Source organism: Quercus suber, unplaced genomic scaffold (genome assembly GCF_002906115.3).
Source record: "Quercus suber isolate HL8 unplaced genomic scaffold, Cork oak 2.0 scaffold_64, whole genome shotgun sequence".
In the NCBI taxonomy this organism is placed as follows: Eukaryota; Viridiplantae; Streptophyta; class Magnoliopsida; order Fagales; family Fagaceae; genus Quercus; species Quercus suber.
Window position 1 is genome coordinate 1,035,400 of NW_027069529.1, and position 21,213 is coordinate 1,056,612.

General features: G+C 34.9%; 2 protein-coding genes across 3 annotated transcripts; one reads left to right on the forward strand and one right to left on the reverse strand.

Moving 5' to 3' along the window:
* The first annotated feature begins 1,375 nt into the window (after positions 1–1,375).
* On the forward strand, positions 1,376–11,344 carry LOC112006749 (uncharacterized). 2 transcript variants are annotated; one of them, XM_065772799.1, is made up of 12 exons: positions 1,376–1,659; positions 2,374–2,723; positions 3,079–3,199; positions 3,311–3,425; positions 5,042–5,181; positions 7,301–7,372; positions 8,945–9,013; positions 9,116–9,196; positions 9,301–9,420; positions 9,512–9,586; positions 10,108–10,188; positions 11,211–11,344. In XM_065772799.1, the coding sequence occupies exons 1-12, from the start codon at positions 1,477–1,479 to the stop codon at positions 11,310–11,312; spliced, it is 1,509 nt and encodes a 502-aa protein (XP_065628871.1). In that variant the 5' UTR covers positions 1,376–1,476; the 3' UTR covers positions 11,313–11,344. The 2 variants fall into 2 exon arrangements, with proteins under 2 accessions (XP_065628871.1, XP_065628872.1); XM_065772800.1 differs by having other exon boundaries at positions 10,114–10,188.
* Positions 11,345–15,815: 4,471 nt separating this feature from the next.
* LOC112006753 (uncharacterized) lies at positions 15,816–19,906 on the reverse strand. Its single transcript, XM_065772798.1, has 10 exons — positions 19,565–19,906; positions 19,186–19,405; positions 18,884–19,084; positions 18,698–18,768; positions 18,247–18,409; positions 16,967–17,560; positions 16,411–16,791; positions 16,228–16,303; positions 16,093–16,156; positions 15,816–15,965 (listed from the first exon to the last, which is right to left on the reverse strand). The coding sequence occupies exons 1-10, from the start codon at positions 19,885–19,887 to the stop codon at positions 15,842–15,844; spliced, it is 2,217 nt and encodes a 738-aa protein (XP_065628870.1). The 5' UTR covers positions 19,888–19,906; the 3' UTR covers positions 15,816–15,841.
* Positions 19,907–21,213: the final 1,307 nt, after the last annotated feature.

Below are 21,213 nucleotides of genomic sequence, written 5' to 3' on the forward strand. Positions count from 1 at the left end.
GATCTATATATGTGAGCACATTATTGAAAGATTAATGTTTGTTGCACACAATCATACACACAGCTTTGAAAAATTATATGTTCAAAACATGATTTCAGTCATAATTTTGAAAATGTGAAATCATGTCTTGGAAACACAATTTCATAATTTAACTGAAAATTGTGTTTTGAACACATGATTTCAATTGCCGTGGCGCATGCACACTGGTATGTAATTAAAAACGCTCTTATTGAAAACACTATGTTCATCTTTTTTTGTTCAACTCCAACTTTTCTCTTCCTGTTCAATACGAGTGTGCTGGGAGTAATTGTGTTCACATAACTTCTAAATCAAATATAGTTGATTGTTCAACATGAACCAGATTTTGTTGTACATATGAGGATTTTTCATAGGATTTATAAAATGATTTCTATCAAAGCTTACCATGTTTTAAGCATTTGGATGCATTCAATGACATGGACTTGTGTTTGCTGTCATGGGATATTAACGAGGACGGTCCCTTTGCGGCCTTCCAGTTCGGTTTCTCATTGTTCTTCCTTGACTTCGATTTGACCCCCCACAAATCTAATGTGAGGTTTGACATGAATTTTTTTGAATCAGTTTGACGTGAATTCTTGAGTTGAAAGCCTAAATGCTGAATTTTCTATATGTCCCATGCTAAAAAAAGTTCAAACAAGGAAAAAAAAATGGCAAGTACTACTAGGCACATGGATGAGAAAACAACTTATGCGTACATAGTACATGACTTTTTTGATAGAGAGGACATGGTTGTTTTGGAGAGAGGGAGGTTATAAATGTTGCCTCCTTAACACTGTACTTGAGGCGAATAGCCCAACACAAGTATTAACATTTTATGATAAGTATATTAACATTTTAATGTAACAAATTTGTTTGGAAGTAAAATTTGTCTTGAGAAAGTTAAAAAAGTTCATAAAAACTACTTTAATTAACTAAAAGTATCTAAAATTATGTTAGTTTAGTCTAATACCAATTGTCAATACTAAATGTTTACCCACTACACCAAAAGTTATAGTTGATAATAAGAATGACAATTTAGCGTTAACAAGTTAACCGAAACCTTAACTTGATTTTTGACTTTAACAGAATGTTGGGCTTTAAGTGGAGGATGAAAAAGCGGTTGAAGGAAAACCACCTGCAAATCAAATTCCAAATATTAGGGGGGTTAAATTATTTTTTTATTTAAATTTTTATATGTTTTGGAAAAGGAAAAAAAAAGAAAAGAAAAAGCGGGGCCCGAGGAAGAGTTTTAACGGTAAAGAACAAGGTAAATGAATCTAACGACCAAGATGACGAGGACTTGCACCTAATGTTAAAAGCGACTCGTGTCCCATATAAATACCCAACACTTTCCCTATACTCACTCCCCCTTTGAACTTAAAGAAAAAAAACACTCAAAAGTCGAAACTCCCCGAGAGAGACAGTGCCGCCATTGCCCTCCGAGAGAGCCGTTGTAAAATGGCGAACGCGAACGCGAACACGAACAATACCGATGCTGCGCACGTTAGCATCGATTCCGAGGCAGCGCATGTTATCTCCGCCGTCGAGGAATGCAACGACGACGACGATGATGTGGGGGCTCTACACGACGTCGTTCAAGGATTGCCTTCTCACGCCGTGAAGGACTTGTTGTCCGTCGGGGTTCGTGTTCTTTCGTCTAATCTAGGGTTTCTATATTTGCACAATCTTTATCGAAATTTAGTTGTTGTTCCAAATATCGAATTCGTGTAGTAATTTGGCAAAGGAATATTGAAAATGTCGCTTATTGTTTTTAAAATTTCATCTTTCTTTCAATTTCATGTTGCTTATCATCAAATCTCACTATCTTTTTACCTTTTTTTTACAGTGATACATTATTCTCTTTTCGTTTCATGTTGTATTTCAGGGCCTCATGTCATTTACACATTATAATGTTATTCCTGCTTTGAAGCTATATTAGATAAGTTTGGTTGTATTACTTTGAAGAGTGCAAAAAATGTATTTATGAAGTATATTGAACCTTAACTGGATAATTTAGTGAGTTACAGGGATTGCATATATGATTGTGAACCCGCAGCGGTAATAAATGTTAATTATCTAGATAATAATTGCTTCAATAGAAACTTAATTAATGTGAAATTGGTTACAGTTGGTGTTCGTGTCTGATTTTCACATTGAGAGCGGATTTTAGTATATTCCTGAAAGAAAGGTCTCGGTTTATGAAGTCTACATTATGTTATTCAAAAGTAGGTTTACCATCGATAGATATTTGTTTTTGTTTTTTTTTTTTTTTTTTTTTTATGCTATTGATAGATTTTTTTTAAAAAAAAAAAATTATGAGTCTTGGTTTTTTATGATTTTCTTTTTTGTTTGTAGGTATGCACCCGATGTATCCTTCGGCTATTTGGGATCCGAGGAAATATTTATTCAATTTCTGCAATCTCACCATCAATATTGAATTCAGTTATTGGAGAACAAAGACATGATGAGGACATCAGTTCCGATTCTAAGGAATCTGAATTTGAGGAAGTACTCTGCACCCTTTGTTTGGGTATTTTGCAGTTCACCTATTGCGACAACAAAGAAATTCCGGTGAAAAAAGAAAGTGCTAATGATATGGCTATTGCAATTTCTGAGCTGGTTAAGCAAGAGGGATATCAGATTGATAGCTTTTCTCTTGAAGTGTCGGTACCTCCAATTATCCTTGAAAATGAACACTCAGTTAGGTAAGAATTGTTAACTTGCTGATGTTGTAGAATCTCTGAGTATGTGCCTGTAATGGTACTTCTCCTGTTCAAATTCAGAAGCCAGGGGTGCCTGGCCTTTGGTTAATAATTTTTCTTTCAAAAAAATAAAAGAAAGAAAAGGGAAGGAAGAAGCCCTATTTGCTTATTATGCTTGTCAGAAAATTTCAAAAATTCTTTAGGCCTGAAAATATTCTGATTTTAATGGGGGATCTTATCACTATGATTTGTGCACCTAGTGATTCTCTGTTTTGGTTTATTTTCTTTCTTTCTTTTTACCTATTAATATAACAATATATGATTTGGTGACAATGATTTCAGTTTCCAAATTTTTTAGGTTGTACATGAAAAGAAAGTATGGGACTGAACCTTGGTTCCAAGGAGGGCCATTTTCTCAAAGTATATCTGCAAAGGATGCCTTAAAATTCTCTTTAGCAAAACCCCTTGAAACATTGTTGGTGAGTATAGATTTGCTTCTTATACTGAACTTTCCTATGATTGAACAGAGTCAAGCATGTATTGAAATTTTATTTATCCAATTATTTTATATGAAATTAAAAGTTTCACAGGATTGTAAATCAGGTATAAGCAATTTCCGCATCCGTTTGACATTTTCTCACAAAGCTTCGAAAGTGGTTCAGAGTGTAGCAGTGAGCAAACAGGGTTGCAAGAGAATGAAAACAGGCATGTGAATATTTATATCAACCCCATTTAGTCTTGTTGTTTCATTATGAATGCGATAAATGAAAACTTATAATTCTGTGTTAGTTGCTCTGTTTTCAAGTTGAAAAGCCATAATCTGTACCTGATGCATGTCCATGCAGTTCTAATTTGTGTTATTATTTTATTTGGAATCTAAGCTTGAAGATCATGATGTGTTTCTAACTATCCCTGAAGAGAATTTATTGAGACAAAATTGCTTTGTTAAGGTATATGATTATACAAGTTCTTTCAGAATTAAATTTTTAGGTTGATCATTTGGGAGATTATCTGATTGTACAGATTTTGTGTAACTGTAATTTGGAGAGCTTTGTGCTTTCTATTTCCTTTTTTTTTTTCCTGGATTGATAATCAGTAATTACACACACTCCCATTGGGTTTTGACTCTTGAACCCACTATCTCACTGGACAAAAGGAACAACACTTTCTATTTCCTTTTTAAATTGAGATATTTGCAGTTACTGGACCTTAGGGTGCGATGGTGGGGACCAAGTGCCTAATGGTTACAATTTTTTTTGTGCCTAGAGCCTTATAGCTCAACTGCACCTATTGTTGTTTCTAGTGGAGACATCCAGATTTTAAATCCCCCCATCCCCTACTATTGAATTATAAAAAAAAAAAAAAAAAAAAAGGTTACAAATTTTGGTTGATATCATCCCCTTACAAATAATTCAATATGTTTCTTGAGGAGATTAAATCCCCCCATCCCCTACTATTGAATTATAAAAAAAAAAAAAAAAAAAAAGGTTACAAATTTTGGTTGATATCATCCCCTTACAAATAATTCAATATGTTTCTTGAGGAGATAGGTCTACATAAAGCATATATGGTGTTGTTGGTAGGAGAGGCATCCATTTAATGACTAAAAGGAGCAAATTCTAGGGGCTCTTTGTTGTTTTTCTGTCTGCTTAATAAGTAATTACTAATCTGGACATTGAAATTGCGGAGCTAATATTCAAAGCCCGGTTGTTGTATGGACTGAGTATCCCATTTTAAATGTACACGGTATCGGACAGAGCAATCTGCTCAGATGAGTTCAATTATCTCTATCCTTATTCCCGACTTGTACAGCTAAAAGCCTTGTAAATGATATGAGGGCAGTGGGGTTCCAAGTTGTTTTGTAATTATTGTAATATTTATGGAAAATTAATTTTTTTGCCATTGTGTTTTTGTTGTTGAAGACTTGAAGCTATGTGATTGAATTATATATATATATATAGTTAGTATTCCCTTTGTCCACTCCCTGTGTACCAGGGAAACTATTCTCGCTGTACCTCTCTCTTTTTATTTACCAGTAAAAAAATGGTTAGGATTTTCGTGAACATAAAGTCTTTTTGATCAATATTATATTTACTTAATTCATAAAAAATAAAAAAATAAAAATGGTTAAGATATTCTTTATCCATAAGATGCTGTAATCCTCTTGCTAATTTATTTCAGATTAAGTTCCATACTATGACTAATTGTACAATATCAGAAACTTTTATTAATATACAATTGTGTTCCTTTTTATTATAAATTTATTTACATTTATTCAAGTTGGATTCTGAAATTGACTTTGCTGATTGATACGGGCACAGGAAACAGTGTCGACTCTCTTGATGATTCAGTAGCTGGGGACATTGAATGCTCTGATTTAGCTGACGCAACTGTTGAAAGGTCTTTTGATGGTTTGCAAGATAATGAATCTTCTGAGTGCTTCAAATTCCCTCTAGAGAAGGTGATTCTTTTGCTCCTTTGGCCTAGAGCTTCTATTAGGATGGGGTTTGGTATGGTTTAGAGCAACTCCAATATGTAGATGATCAGAACACTTTCAGCAATGTCAAGTTTGCAACTCATTTGTCGACCTCTCTTGCATCCATGACTTGAAATAGGAAATTCCCTTTCTTAGTCCAAGGGGTAGCACATTCAGTAGGGGGATCACGCTTCATGAAGCGGGCTGTTTTTGTTTTGTGTTATTTGTAAAGTGGGTTAAGCTTTTTAGGTGGCTTTTGAGAAGCAGTCAAAGGTTATTTCTCAAGAATGCTACGGCTTTTTACCTATCCTAAAAAGAAAGATTAAAGCTACAGCCTTTTAAAAGGCTTGTGCTCTCCCAAACTAGTTCATGATCTTTCTTTCTTTCTCTTATTTATTTATTTATTTATTTATTTTTGGGGGGGGGGGGGTTGAGGGAATGCCTCTCCAATTCTTCTGATGCGTAGGAAAATCAGCTAAATGTGCGCCTCTCCACCCCAACTTTGAGTCTCACAATATCAAGCTACTTTTATTGTTTTTACTGTGAAATAGTGATTATGTTTGATTTCTATTGAAATCTATCAAGATTTAATTGTGGAGGCTTGGAGATATAGCTACTCCAACAACTAATTTGTATCCTAGTTAATATAACTCCAAGGCACAATCTCTGCATTTTGTGATTTTAAGTGAAATATTATTAGACATTTTCATGAAAAAAATAATGTTGTGGAAAGTAATTCTGGATAATTTCAGGAGTCAGATACTAATGGGTTGGGGCGGCCTATAATCCACTTCTGTACTCTTTCTGCTTTATTATAGCATACACAAAGGACTTAGCTCAGATCAGTATTGAGTATCATGAAGAGCCTGACGACTATGATATATATATATATATTTATATATATTTTTGATGACTATGAATTACATGAATACTAATACTGTATGCTCATATATGGCAAGTGGAAAACACTAATGATGGTCTTTTGATTCAGGCTGGAACATATATTAAGGAGTTTGTCCATGGTGATCTTGGCCGTACACATCCTAGGTAAGAGAATTTATTGGATTGGAAAATTATCTGTATTGACCATCTCATCAGTTCCTATACTTGCTCTATGCCCTTTCCTTTTTGGTTCATTTTCTTTGTTTTATTGTTAAGGAATTTAGGGGTGTTCACGTGTAGGATCAGTTTAGGTTGTCTATAAAGCCATCACCCAAACCGAAATCTTGGGTGAAGGGCCTCTGCTTGTGTCATTGCTGACAGAAGGTTTGGGTGAGGTTGCCCACATGCACGCCACTTATACGTGGACGATCAGATCTTGGATTGTGCTGCCTATTAAAGAAAACATTTTGACAGATGATTGGACTTGTTGGGTTGGTATTGGGCCCATTTTTAAAACAAAAAGGAAACAATAATTTTGAGTGTCTTGGGCCACCCTTCTATTTCAATTGTGAACAAGGGGTCCTTTTTTATATATTTATTATTGTTTCCTTTTTGAGATTTTTGGCTTTGTAATAAAAGTTACCTCACAGAAACTGCTAACCAGCCGAAGCATCCAAAATTGCTAACCCTCCAAAAATCTCAATGCATAGAAAATGAACACAAAATAATAAAACGAGCCAATCGAAATCGTTAACCAGCCTACGGCTACTACCTAGTGCCTACAGCTTACTCAATTTGAACATACACAGAACCTGAAAATCGCTTTATTGCATTATGAAGTAGTTTCACAAAGGTCCTATAATTGTCCCAATCTCGTACTTCTTNGGAGGTGACTGGTTTAAATCTTCCCCTTCACTCTCCCTTTGGGGCCTAAATTAATTCTTTACTGACTCTGGCTGATGGGAGAGAGGTGATTTGGAATTAATGGTGACAAGAGAAGCATTTTTTTTTTTCACTCTACGAAACAGAGATGTGCTGGGTAATCTTAGTCATACTTTTTGTAAAGTTGATATAAAAGTGTCGCTTTTTTAATATCAAGCATCAACTGGATCCTAAGTCACTGCACTTCATGATTCATGTCTGATAAAATATTAGACTGATTTTGGTTTGGTTGTTAGATTTAATACAGTCCTGATATTATTTGCCTTTTTAACCTTTCTAGGTCAATGACGCTTGTCACTTGGTGCTTCTTTGCCAGAGGACACCCATCTACTTTGGTGGGAGATATTTGAAGGTAAACCATTGTCAATAAAGAACTTTATTTCCTTTTTGGATTATATTAGCCCTTAAATGTTTAAGAATTTAGTGTATTTGGTGTCTAGTTTATCAATTTCAATCTCTTGGCTACATGTAAATACTTGGTGTATGTTTGGATATAGATTATAAACTAGCCTTTTTCTTTTTAGTTTTTATGTTCAGCTTTTTAAAACCTCACTTTTTCTCACTTTTTCAAAGTACAAGTATAATTTAGTACGCTTTAGCATAAAGTTTTCAACAAAAAAAAGCTAAATAAGCTGTTTCCAAACGGATTGTATTACAATCAATCTTTCTTTATTTTGTTTGATTTCAAATATTTTAGTTTTAACAAGGAAACAGTTTGCTTCATTGCTGCTTCTTGTAAGAGCATATGGGAGAGCAGAGAAAGTTGATGTACTAGACGTTAGTGAAGTTACTGGTTTCATGTGGCATATGTGTTCTTTCATCCAACTCTTCAGTCTAGGTCAAAACAAAAGCAAAATAAATGCGGAAAGAGTGTATATGACATGTATACTTAAAAAATGAGGCGGTCCCTTTAGAGACATTAAATAAAACTTTAAAAAATGAGGTGAACACCCTTCATTAGATCATGCAGTCATGCTTCTTAATTGGAGGCAGACACCTTGGCAAGAGAACAAATACAGCAACCCCACCCCCCGCGTTAAGAAAAAAACTCACACACGCACTAATAGATTTGATTTCTTTTTTTTTTGATAAGTAATAAGACTTTTATTCAACAAGAAGAACGCAACAGCCATTACAGGTGTTCATGATGGTGAACACAAAAACAGCAAACAAACAACTAAAAACAGAATAAGAGAAGCAACTTAGAGGCACTACTAAGGGTAGAAAAGAACTCCAAAGTAGAAGAACAGTTTGAAACCCCCAGACATCCTAGCTCTACAAATTCTAATACTCTAAATGGAAATCAAATCTATCTACTAATAGATTTGATTTCCATTTAGAGTATTAGAATTTGTAGAGCTAGGATGTCTTGTGTGTGGATATGTTCTTGAATAATCAATATGATCTATTATTAGACATCAAACAAGTTTTGCAAGAATTTTGTTCTGTTAAATCTGGCAAATACATCTTGATACATATTTTACATTATTGGGGAATCTACATATTACAATATGTGAATCTATATATATTTGATTTCCATTCAGAATATCAAATTCTCTAGAGCTAGCAAGCCCTCATGTGTGGATATGATCTTGAATCATCTGTTCTGATTTATTATTAGACATCAAAAAGAGTACCTGCAAGAGTGTTTTTCTATTAAATATGGAAACATACATCGTGATGTCTATTTTACATTATTGGAGCATCTATGTTTCTTTAGGCTCCTTCATGTTCTTTGCACACGAAGTAGTCTTTCCTCAATAAAATATATTGGAGCATCTATGTATTACAATGCTACTGGACACTTGAATCACTAGTTTTAGTGCAAAGCAACATTGATGGTTAATTTGAACTTGAAAAGTGTATACCGTGCAACTTGCAATCCATGCTATCAGTCTCACTCAGTTACTCTTGTGTATTGTAGTACTCAAGAAATGTGAGTCAAACACGATGGATCATTGATGATGAAAGAATGGGAGAAGCATCTGTTGAGGTACTATCTACTTTTCTGATCATGGTGATTATTATTCTGATTGAGGCTGTTTCTATGAAGCAATGGATAAAAAACTGACAGTGTAATGTGCTTACTCTCTAGGAGATAATAGGTAGCAACATCCAACCTCTGTGTCAAGGTGACAATTATAAGTTTCATGCCGCTGGAAGAGAGGATATTGATGTACTAAAGATCTGCTTTCCTTGCTGCAACTAAAGATCTGCTTTCCTTGCTGCAATTTTGACCCAAATGATGAAATCCTGAATTATGGAACTTATTTTTTTCAGGTTCGAATGTTGGGTTCAGGTAGGCCTTTCCTGGTTGAGGTACAAAATGCACGCCGAATACCATCTGAGGCATTTGTAAGAGAAATAGAAACAAACATAAACAATTTGGAAAATAAATTGGTGAGTTCAATGCCAATTTTATTTACACTTCTTCCTGATATTAAAAAAACATGATTACGATCAATGGTGCATAAAACATTTTGAGATGCAGGTTGGTGTAAAAAATTTGAAAGTTGTAGGCATTGAGGGGTGGACCATGATGCGTGAGGGAGAAGCAGAGAAGCAGGTTTACGTTTGTTTAATTAGTTCTTTGTTTATATATATGTTTATTTAATTAGTTCTTTGTTTATATATACGTGTGTATGTATTACACTTGGTATACTCTTTTTTACTTATATTAAAAAAAAAAAAAGTATTACACTTTGTATAATTTTAAGTAATATTACACCATTTAATAACTTTTTATTAGATTAATATTTTGAAAATCCCACCATTAGATTACTTGTTTTCTATGTTCTTAACACATGCCAAATTTTATACCAATCGGATGTTATTTTCTATTTAAGCCATAAGCTTATATTTTATGCATAATTTTAAAATACAAAAAATTGAAATTTAAACATTTGATAAATGACATAGTTGTTGATCGTTGATCATCTTAAAATTTTGCAAGCATTGTGTACAAGAGAAGAAATGTAATCCAACTGTTGATTTGTCAAAATTCGCATCCAATAAAAAAATATCAAGTGATGTGACATTACTTAAAGTTAGACTTGATTCTTATTGTTACTCATATATCTCGTGTAGAAGCAGTATGCTGCGCTTGTGTGGATTTCGCGCCCACTTGAGGATGTAGACGTGGACTCTATATCCTCACTCAAGGACATGGTGAGTTGTTTGTAAGCTTCATATTTTATTAATATTTATTTATTATAATAATTTTTGCAACTTGCTAAAGCTTTGAATGTGATGTCTCTTATGATGCTTTCTTTACATTAATAGAATCCAACCAGTGTTTGGTAGAACCATAGAAGTTCTCAAGTTGTTGGACTCAAGGAAATTACATGTGTTGTTCATTAATTCCACACTCCCAACACATTGATACACTTCATTGCTGTTCGGTCAACTAACAAAGTGCCCATTGGTATAGCTTATTTTTTAGTTTGTTGGAAATGGGGTTGTCTGAAAAAACTGTACCTATAAAAAGTGAAATTTAAGAATGTTTTAAATTGAAAAAGTGTGGTTCAAAACCACTCTACCGAACAGGCCCTAGGTAATGCTATGGAGTAAAGTATGGTGTAGAATGTATAGATAAATGGCCAACTGTAGGCTTCACCACCATAGGGTATGGTGTTTGGCTTCACCACCAAATATAGAAACATACAATCTGAAATATTCTTTATTTTTTAAAATTCTCCATCCCAAAATGTCTGGGGAGCCATCCTCAAATAGGCTCCCAATTAAATTACAATCATCATTAATGCCGCAATTTCAAGTTAGAGTCAACTAATACAAAAAGGGAAATAACTGAAAATGCCATAATCAGAAATAAAGACTGAAATCAAAATAAAATCACAATAAATGCAATGCCCTGGCGTCCCTCCAGGCTTACTCAGTGGATGTAGGCCATTAGGCTAAACCATGCAATTCTTTTGTCCTCTCTTCTTTCTACACCCTCTTTCTCTATATGTTCATAAAAACTAACGCACTTTATCTATCCTTGCTGAATGAGAGAGAATATTCTTATCTACGTTTTGATACTTCTATCCAGTGGCATATCTTTGTTTCTTGTCAGTTTCTTATATGCTCTATTTTGATTTTACTTATAAAAAAAAAAAGGATAAGGCCTGCCTGTGCAAAGTTTATTTTTGTTATAGAAGTTACTCACAATCTGTTTCTGTTCTGTACAGCAAATTTTGCAGGGGACCCCTATAAGGGTGCTTCACCGCCGTAGTCCATTACAACGTGAAAAAATTATACATTGGTTGGAGCCTTACCATTATGTCAGATAGCCTTCTTTAAGCTCTACCATTATGTATATGTTAATAATTGTCCCAATCTCGTACTTCTTATCATATACTCCAAATCGTCCTCACTAGTCACACTCAAGTAAATCCAATAATTTGGGTCCTCATCCTCCAACTGCTGTAGTGTCATTTGAGTTAGAGCTCATTAGTTTCTTCTTATTTTCTGAATAAATGAGAATATCAGATGCCGTCCAGAACTTTTTCTATTGCAATTATAGAAGAAAATGTGTGTAAAAACATTGGCAATGAACTATCATATTGATATCTTTGGAAAGGTCTGACCACCCCCTTCCCCCCCTTTTTGTGCAGTATTGGATCAATCCTAGGTTGCAGAGCAGAGATTCTACAACTTGATGTTACAGATGTTAAAATGGACTGTTTTCTGACAGAATGAGGTTATTTGGTATTCCACTATTAAGTTTCTGGATACCCTTCATTATGTGGTTTTAACATTTTGATTGTGCTGTACTGCTGTTGCAGGAACTATGCTTTATTGTGGGTCTCTGAATCAATCCAGTGAGGCATGGCTTTTTGTAACTGACCAAAAGAGAGATGACTCCATGTTTTTGGCGAACTTGCATTTTTCCCAAATTCCAGGTACTTCCGATTAGCGCTAGCCCCAGATGGGAATGGTTTGAGTTTCAGAATATAATGAGTAGTTATCTCAAGTAATTGCACTAGGAGATTCCACACAAATCTTTTGCATGTGAAGCAAGGCATGAACGGATTATTGTCCTGTGACTGTTATACTTGCTTTCCGTTGCCCTTTACTGTCCCGTGACCGTGTTCTACACACTTTCCGTTCCCACTTAAGGAGAAGTGCCTTGACTTTATTTTGCACCTCATGCTCTCGTATTTTCTATTATATCTCAACTACCACTGGTTTCTTCTAATACTGCTTTGTCCACGGCAACTATTTTCTTTCAAAGAATATTTTGTCTCCTTTATTGGGAGATAAATTTAGCTATTTAATTGTAAAAAAATTTATTCAAATAAAAATTGTATTTTAAAGTTTTTTTAAGGGATAGTTTCAATTTATAGTGTCTACTTTTGATAATTGCTCTTTATTATCAGATCAAAACACCGATTAAGTTTGTAGTGTAGGTGGAGATTAAATGTCAGATTTGTTACTCGGTGACTAGAGACTTTACCAATTGAGCTAATTAGAACATACTGCTGATCTTATCTCTTCTTCCCAATATGGCCATCATTGACTACATCCCTCTTAAAAAACAAACAACTCCATCCCCCTTGCTATTAGAGAGATTGAGGATTGAAATCTTGTTTCTATTGTTAGGGGCTTCTCTTAAAGTGGCTTCTCTTAGAGGATTGAAATCTTGTTGCTAGATAGGGGCTTCTCTTAAAGTGGCTTCTCTTAGAGGATTGAAATCTTGTTGCTAGATAGGGGCTTCTCTTAAAGCAAAGATTGAGGAACGAGATCTTGTTGCTATTCTTACGATGAGAGAGAGAGAGAGAGAGAGAGAGAGAGAGTTATCAAATGATCATTAATAGTATTTAACCATGTGTGATTAACACTTTATGACATAAAATATTTATAAAAAGTAAAATATTTTACATATAAAATATTTGCAGGAAAATATTTTTATTTTATAGTGTTTAACTGTGTACATGAAAATGTTGTATAAAAATGGATAGAAAAATTATTAAAAAAATTAAAAAAAAATATATTAACTTCCAAAAAATACATATAGGTGCATGAGGGAGCATCAAAATCTACAAGGACTACAAAAAAGACCATCTTAAACCCATTTTGATTGAGGACAAAACAGTTTTGGTTTACAAGGATACAAAAAAGGACTACCTTGATTCCTGAAAATCAAGTTCTACCATAGGAAAAACAAAACAGAACAAATATGCTAAAAATTCCTAAAATCTTTAAGCAAATTGAAATGTAAACACCCCAATCACTTAACAAAAACTCACACCCGCACCAACAAAGAGAGAAATTTGAAGAGAAAGGCTTTGAGGCTTCTTTTTGTTGTTAAAAATGCCCTTTTTTTTCTTCCTTTGCAATAATGTAGAATTCCTAAAATTGTAATAAAGAATCTGAGTGTTTTAAAATTTTTTTAAATGCAAGTATAGAATCGTTGATGATTGCAAAAGAAAAGAAAGTGCAAAATTCTCAACAGAGTTATCACAAAAATTGTTGTTGGCATATTTCTCATAGCCAACCACCACCACAACATAGCCACCAAAGCAACCCACAAATCATTTTAGCTACCTACCCTCCGCCACCATGAACCACCACCATGACCTACAATTTATCCCAACCATCCACGGTAGCTCACAAAAGTAGCCACGCTAGACTCAAACAAAGAAAAAACCCAAATCAGTAACCCACTTGGCAGTAAAGGAAAAAAAAAAAAAAAAAAAACTATGGATGAGTTGATGACAATGGAGGTGGCCAAGAAATGGTGGAGCTGACAACAACTTACAGGGGGAAAAAAAAAACCCTCAAGTGAAGCTGGTTATGGATAGCGCCGGCAAAGGGAGGAGCTGGTGATGGGTGGTGCCTAAGGTGAAGCCGATGATAGGTGAGAGAGAATGATCATGGTGGACTGAGTTTTGGAGAAAATACTGATAGAGTGTGAGAGTGAGAGAGATAAGTAGAGTGTCGGGCTGAGAGAGCACAAAATGTAAAATGTTTTACAAATATTTCAAGTGTAAAATATTTTACACAAATTTGTCTTGGTTATTTTGGTTGGTTGAAAATATTTTACTTTTGATCAAATATTTTTTTTTTGCAAAACTGACACTGTAAAATGTGAAAATATATTCTTAAAAATATTTTATTTTGAAACAAATAGAGCATAAATTATATACAACTAATCAAATCTAGCCACATAAAGCAAAATATATGTTAAAGCCAGTCACGTCAGATTGGTTGGATTAAAGTTTATTCAAATTTACTCGAAAATCCAAAAATTATAGAACATATATGTTGATTTTGACCAACCGAGAATCACTCGCAATCCTTCAGGTCAAACAATTGGATTGGGCATATGGATTGGGCATATCGGATGTGATCACTCAATGAAGTATTTATAGCAAAATTATGCTTTAACCTGCCAGGCCAACAATCAAACCAGAATCCAATCCACTTTTGAAAAGTCAAATGTTGAGTTGACTCATTTTCCCCAAGTTTAAATTTCCTCCGCCCATCCAACAAGTTAAAATTTTCCCTTTCATACCCATTTTTTATTTCGAATTCCACGGGGTGGACAGATTTGAATCCAATTTTGCAAGGTCTAAGGCGCTTGTGTCCTCGTCTTTGAGAGTCATCAAGTCATATTTGTGGTTATTTTTTACTCATAATATTGTAAAGCACAAATTTTTTTTCCTTAGATGACTAGAGATTCATATGCGAGAAGCACGTCCAGTCCAAGTTCCAAGTCAGTATAATGCCAAAAAAAAGTTACCGACAATTGTTAACAACCATAATATAAAATCTTAAAAAAAAAAAAAAAAAAAAAAAAAACTTACATATGATGCCCTTAATTTTCTTTATTGTGAATGTGATTGTTACGAAGGAGAGAAGAAATTAGAAAAAGGAGCCACCCGAACCCCCACAATAAAATAAAAAAGACCCCCCACCACCCCACCCCCAGAGAAGAAAGAAAGAGAGAGAGAGAGAGAGAGAGAGAGAGAGAAATAAACTATAGATGTGAATTCTATGATTCAAATACCATCAAATCTTCCATATTGAAATCCTATGAATTAAGAACCTCCATAGGGAAGGGTGTCTAGCCAGAGTTTTTTTTTTTTTTTTGGGAGTAAAGCCAGAGAGTTAATTTAAACTCCTTTAACCGCTAGTATTTAGTCATCCATGAAGCATCCAACATCTTAGCCATAAAACCTATCGTCACACTTCCATCAATCTGTAAGTAGAAGAGCAAATGACCAAATAACCAGAGCAAAAACTAAGACTACTCTACTTTAAGGGGGGAAATTAGAATGAAAGATTACCAATTTCTGTGTAGGACGTCCAGCTCCATGTCCTGCCTTACACTCAATGCGACCAATAATAGGATTGGTCTGGGGGCTTTTCTCAAGCTTGTGCACAGAACATATTGCATGGTCTGACAATACATAGAAAAAAACTGTCAAACAAGGAAATGAACATAAAATAACACCCGTGCAGTGCACATATGCAATGACTAATAACATAGTTACAAATTCCGGCAGTTTGAGGAGAGGATAGGCAAAACGACAGCGGCATTCAAGTATTGCCCTTTCATATGCATGCAGTTGCACTTATGACCAACAATATAACACTGTTGAAGGAAATCTAAAAAGTAATTACATTGCCAGCAAACAAATAAAATAACAAATTGTAACATATCATATACACCAACTAATACTAGAACAATAAATAATATGTAACATGATAACGTAGAAGCATTCTAACAGTAATTAGAAGTTAATTAAAAAAAAAAAGGAAGAGGAGGGGGGGGGGGGGGGGCTAATGATAAAGAGACTAACCGCCAATAACTTCAATGAATGCAAGGCACAACCCTATCATCATGATCAGCGGTCAATAACATTATGGGTGGGTATTGGGTTGGTTGATCCGGGTGCTGTTCCCAAGGTCTCTTGACATTATGCAGTGGAGAATACCTAAAGAAAGAAAATAAGATCAACAGTGAACTAACATATGAAAATTATGAATTAAATATGGGAAGCATTACCATGAAGTAAAGTAAGATCTTCGCATCAAATTTAACATAGGCAAAACTTTACTCACTTGATTATCCAATGGAATTCTTCCTCCTTCTCTGAACAACCAAAATCAGAAGTCCACGCATGGCCTGGAAAGCAAGTCTATATCAATACATGATTAAAAATTGCTACCTAGTGGACACAAAGGATTTAGCCTAACCTATGGTAAACTTGTGGAATCGTAGCATGTCCATAACACCAACATGAGCCAACACACAACCAAAAAGATCAGGTCTCTGCCAAAGAACGGAAAGTTCAGTTAATCCATGCACTCAAAATAACTATGAAGAGAAATAGAACCAAGAATACAATCAAGCAAATGCAACATCTAAGACATCAATACCTGATTCACACAAGCCCCAACAAGAAGCCCACCATTGCTTCCACCTTCAATACACAACTTTCTGGGCTGGGTATAACCAGCAGATACAAGGTATTCGCCAACAGAAATGAAGTCATCAAAGCAATTCTGCTTCTTTGCAAGTGAGCCTGCTTTATGCCATTCCTCTCCATACTCCCCACCGCCACGGATGTTTGCTATGCAAAAAACAGCACCTAGATGCCTTGTGAGTACAAGGCGACCAACGCTGAATGATGGAGTAAGACTAATGTTAAATCCACCATATCCATATAACAAACAAGGGTGTGATCCATCCAAAAGAATATTCTTTCTGGCCACAATGAACACTGGTATCTTGGTACCATCCTTACTAGGCACAAAAACCTGGAAATTAAAAAACCAATCAAGACAAACACACATTTGAGGGCTCACACACCCCAGAGGTATAGAGAGGCACAACGAAAAGTTGCCCCTAATCATCCAAATGAATGCAGCTAGGCAAGAAGGAAGAAGAGACAAATTACAGTGACTAGAGTGTCAACAAGGTAAAAAGTATTACCTGATCAACATTGAACTCCGAGCGATCAAACCCAGGAACAACAGTTTCACGAAATATCTTCAAACTGGGCACCTCAGTTTCTAAATTGCACTGATAAATGATAACAGGGGAAAGAAAGCTAGTAAAACCAAAAAAGACCACACTATCTTTACGCCTTGCAGAAATCCCACTAACTGACCCAATGTCAATGGGTAATTGATGTAGCAAGGAACCTGATTTCAAGTCCCTTACCTGAAGAACATACTTAACATCACTCAGGTAACTCACAATCATTTGGCTACCATTAACAGCAAAAGCTGATTCAAGTACATCCTTTTCTGCTTCTTGGATAACATCAGTCCAAACGGTTGGGTCCTTCAGATCCACTCGAACTAACTTATATTTTGGAGCATCTTTATTTGTCAAGAAAGTAAACAAGGTGTCATCATTTGCAATTTCATGGTATTGTGCATCAAAGTCATCAACAAGCTTAATAAATGGGAGCAAGTCATTTTTCCCCTTCAAACCTACAAGCCCATTAGGAAGGGTAGACAAGTCGCAGTAATAAAATTTGTTCACAGGGTCACAACCCTCGCTGATGTACAGAAGAACATACTGCAAAATAACAGAACAGAGAAGTCAGTTCAGGGATGAATAAGGCATTTGCATTTCTTATCTAAACCAAATTAATTAGGTCATGCATGCAAATAATGATGGTGCTTCATAAAACTCGAGGGATTTTAAAGCCTTTTTTTTTTTTTTTTAATCTCGTTTCAGTTCAATTATAGGTCATCTCACTAAACCGCTATAGAGGATCTTATATTATCACTTCAACATCTCTCTATAATGTAAACAAAGGCAGTTTGATGCAAGATGTTGGATTGCCATAATTTACCTTTCACTGTACAACTTTGCGCTAAATCTAACACAAATCAAGACAATAAATCCTCTTTCATTAGTAAAAAAATTTAATTGTCGTGCAAGTCTGAAATTAAATCCTTCTTCCCATGTATAAAAACCCATTAATCTAAACTGGAATTTTTCTGAAGCCGGTGAGTGGAATTCAGGGATTTCTGGGGAAAAGCTCAAAGGCAAGGTCCATTTCTAAGGCTAAACAAAAAATCCCATAGAAATAGAACAACTCCAACTCTTACTTTTGCCACAGGGAGACAGAAACTCATAAAAATAAATAATAAATTGAAGAGTGTAGGTCCAACTGGAGTGCTAACAATGATATCAATACAATAAAGCAGGCCCTACACTAACACAACCGAGAAAAGCCAAGAACTGAGATAAGTTACCTTCCCATCATCTGTAACACTGGCTCCAAACGTGTATTTAGGGTTTTCAGGATCTCTCCAACATAAAATATCTTCCGACTGATCCGTTCCCAAGAAATGATAGTATAGCTCATGATTAAGGTTAGAATTGGTCTCTGTTCCAGCATCTACATTTTCTCCCTCTCTACATCATAACACTACTACCATTATAGATTCAATATAAACAATCTATGAAATCTTAAAAATGATGTAATAAATCCAATTTCTCCTGCCCAAACATACACAATGGTTTTTAGCAGTTCCAACATCCAATTTAACTTCGCATAAAATTATGTCCAGATTTTTGGCAAACTTCTTCTTTCTAAAAATTGGTAAATGCAAATTTTAAAACCCACAATCATCAAAGGGGCACCCTGTCAGGATTCCAATTTTGACATTTCGCGTAAAATGTAAGAGCATGATGATGACTTACTTGGGAGCAGGATATCGGCTGTAGAAAAACCCTTTGCTATCATGAGTCCAAACAATGGAAGAAAACTTAACCTGAGATTACAATATATAAAATCCCTTCTATTAGCCTTGTCTCAGATTTTATCAAAAAGTAAATTGTTTTACCAATTTGGATGAATAAAACATGTACTAAGATTAAGATACCCACCCATGATATAGTATCAGCTTCAACTTTCTTATCCTCAACACGCATTACTTTGATTGTCACCCAATCGCTACCGCTAGCACTAAGCGCATAACCCAAGTATTTAGCATCTTCACTAACCGAATACGTATTCAAAGCTATAGTTCCATCTTCACTAAGCGCATTTGGATCCAGCAAAACCTCAGGTTCTCCATCCAAACTATCCTGAATTGTTATTATTTCAAAAACAGAAATGTATTTGAGAATATAGTATAGTATAGTATAATATTTATAGCTCTGCTAGATACAATTCTGGCTTCACGAACCTGCACATAGAGGACGCTTTGGGCTTGGAGGCCAGTGTTGTGGAAGTAAAAGTACTTGTCTCCTCGCCTAAAAGGCGCATCATAACGTGGATGATCAAAGAGCTTCGTAATCTTCTCGCGAAGCTTCCCTCTCGTCTCGCATTTCTCAAGCACCGATTCTGTCAATTTCACTTGCTTTTGCACAAACTCTTTCACTTCCTCTGCATCAGGATCTTCAAGCCTAAACATTAAAAAAAAAAAAAAAAAAATCAACATTTCCAATCAAAATTCCTTGATTATTCCCAAATTTAACGATTCTATTCGCAAATGCGAACAATCAAAATGCATTTCTCGTCCTAAAATATCTTCCCTGGAAATTGTTTTCGTGAATGAGTATTACCATCGATAAGGGTCGGAGATTTTAACGCCGTGGTAGTCATCGACGACGGACTCGTCTCTACGAGCTACCGGATACTGTAACGTTTCGTCTAAGGCACAAAGCGATCCCATTGAAGAATGGATTGAGGAAAATGAGGAAGAAGAAAAGAAACGAGGAGATTTGAATTTGAAGTAATGTTGGTACTTTGGGTTTGGGTTTTGTTTGCGTGGAAGGAAGGGGTGACTTAATACAGCTAGACTTTGGAGGCGGCGGGAATTTTGGGAGATAGCGAAAGTGGTTGGGGAATAGAAAATGGCGTTGGCATAACGAGTGTATGTGAACATTGTGAGGCCTTTTCTTAGGCCATTTGTTCAAGCGGGTGGACTATAAGCGAATAAAGTTGCTTCTTGTGTTGCCATTTTGTGTCTATAATGTCGCCATGTTTTTGGGCTAGTAGCCTAGTACTGTCCTCTTCAATCTTCATCGTGTTATCATCAAACATTTGGCTTCAATAGTTCCAACAAGTACGGTGGACACATAAATAGCAGTAAGTTGTGCAAATATATAAAAAGTAGTAAAAATAAACTGGATAATAAAATAAGTTAACTTTTTATGCTAGAGCCAAACGTACATGAAATATAGATTTTTTTTTTTTTTAAATTTTGACAAGTATGATAGGTGGAGGGTAGGATTCTGGATTCTTCCAACTAGACCAAGTTTATGTTGGTCTATTCCATGAATAAATAAATAAATAAAAGCATATGTTGGTCTAAATATATATGGGCTAATTTGTTTTGTGGGCCTGACATTCATTAATTTAAATATTTAATGTTGGGTTACCTTAATGTTTGGTTAGTCTTTAGTTTTTAAAGTGGACTAGATTAATCTAAGTCTTATTTAAGAAATTTATCATTCAAGAGGCATTTTAAATAGGGTTAGGTTTGAGTTTAGCGTTCTTAAGATGGTGACACATGTATACTTTTAAACATGTGTTACTATTTGACGGGGTCCAATTTTAATATATATCTAAAAGAGAGACCAATTACATATAGGAATTAATACCATATTCCTAGGTGAAACCCTCAATAACGAGGCAAGTCTTATAGTGTTCCACCAATCCATCTACAAAGTTTTTTATCTTATCCACTTAAACCTAAATGCAAATTTATCCGGAATTAATACCATATTCCTAGGTGAAACCCTCAATAACGAGGCAAGTCTTATAGTGTTCCACCAATCCATCTACAAAGTTTTTTATCTTATAGACCCACTTAAACCTAAATGCAAATTTATCCAGTGGACCATGTCCAAGCATGGGTTTTGTGTAGGATATCAAGTTCCTCAAACATGACATTTTGTCAAAGAGAGTCAATACTAGCCTGACGATAGGTATGAGGCTTATGAAGACAATTATGTAAACCATCTTATGCTAGTTGATGAGGTAGGGTGCCATTGTTTTACAACAATTTCTGAACAAAAAATACAATTATGTTTATACCATTTTATGAAAGATCTAACAAATTTTAATAGACTTCAATTTCAATCCATTATTATACAAATAATACGTTTAAAAGATTTCACGGGCGAGCTTAAATAATCAATTATATAAATAAAAGATGATAGTTAAATAGTCAAAATTTCAATATTCTATGATGAATTCAGCTCATGAA

Excerpts from the sequence above, each read along its gene's own strand:
- LOC112006749 (XM_065772799.1), top strand. The coding sequence starts at position 1,477 with ATGGCGAACGCGAACGCGAACACGAACAATACCGATGCTGCGCACGTT. Across the intron at positions 1,660-2,373 it reads AGGACTTGTTGTCCGTCGGG|GTATGCACCCGATGTATCCT; the intron begins GTTCGTGTTCTT and ends TTTTGTTTGTAG. Across the intron at positions 10,189-11,210 it reads TATCCTCACTCAAGGACATG|CAAATTTTGCAGGGGACCCC; the intron begins GTGAGTTGTTTG and ends TGTTCTGTACAG.
- LOC112006753 (XM_065772798.1), bottom strand. The coding sequence starts at position 19,887 with ATGTTCACATACACTCGTTATGCCAACGCCATTTTCTATTCCCCAACC. Across the intron at positions 19,406-19,564 it reads ATCTCCGACCCTTATCGATG|GCTTGAAGATCCTGATGCAG; the intron begins GTAATACTCATT and ends TTTAATGTTTAG. Across the intron at positions 18,410-18,697 it reads AGCCGATATCCTGCTCCCAA|AGAGGGAGAAAATGTAGATG; the intron begins GTAAGTCATCAT and ends GTTATGATGTAG.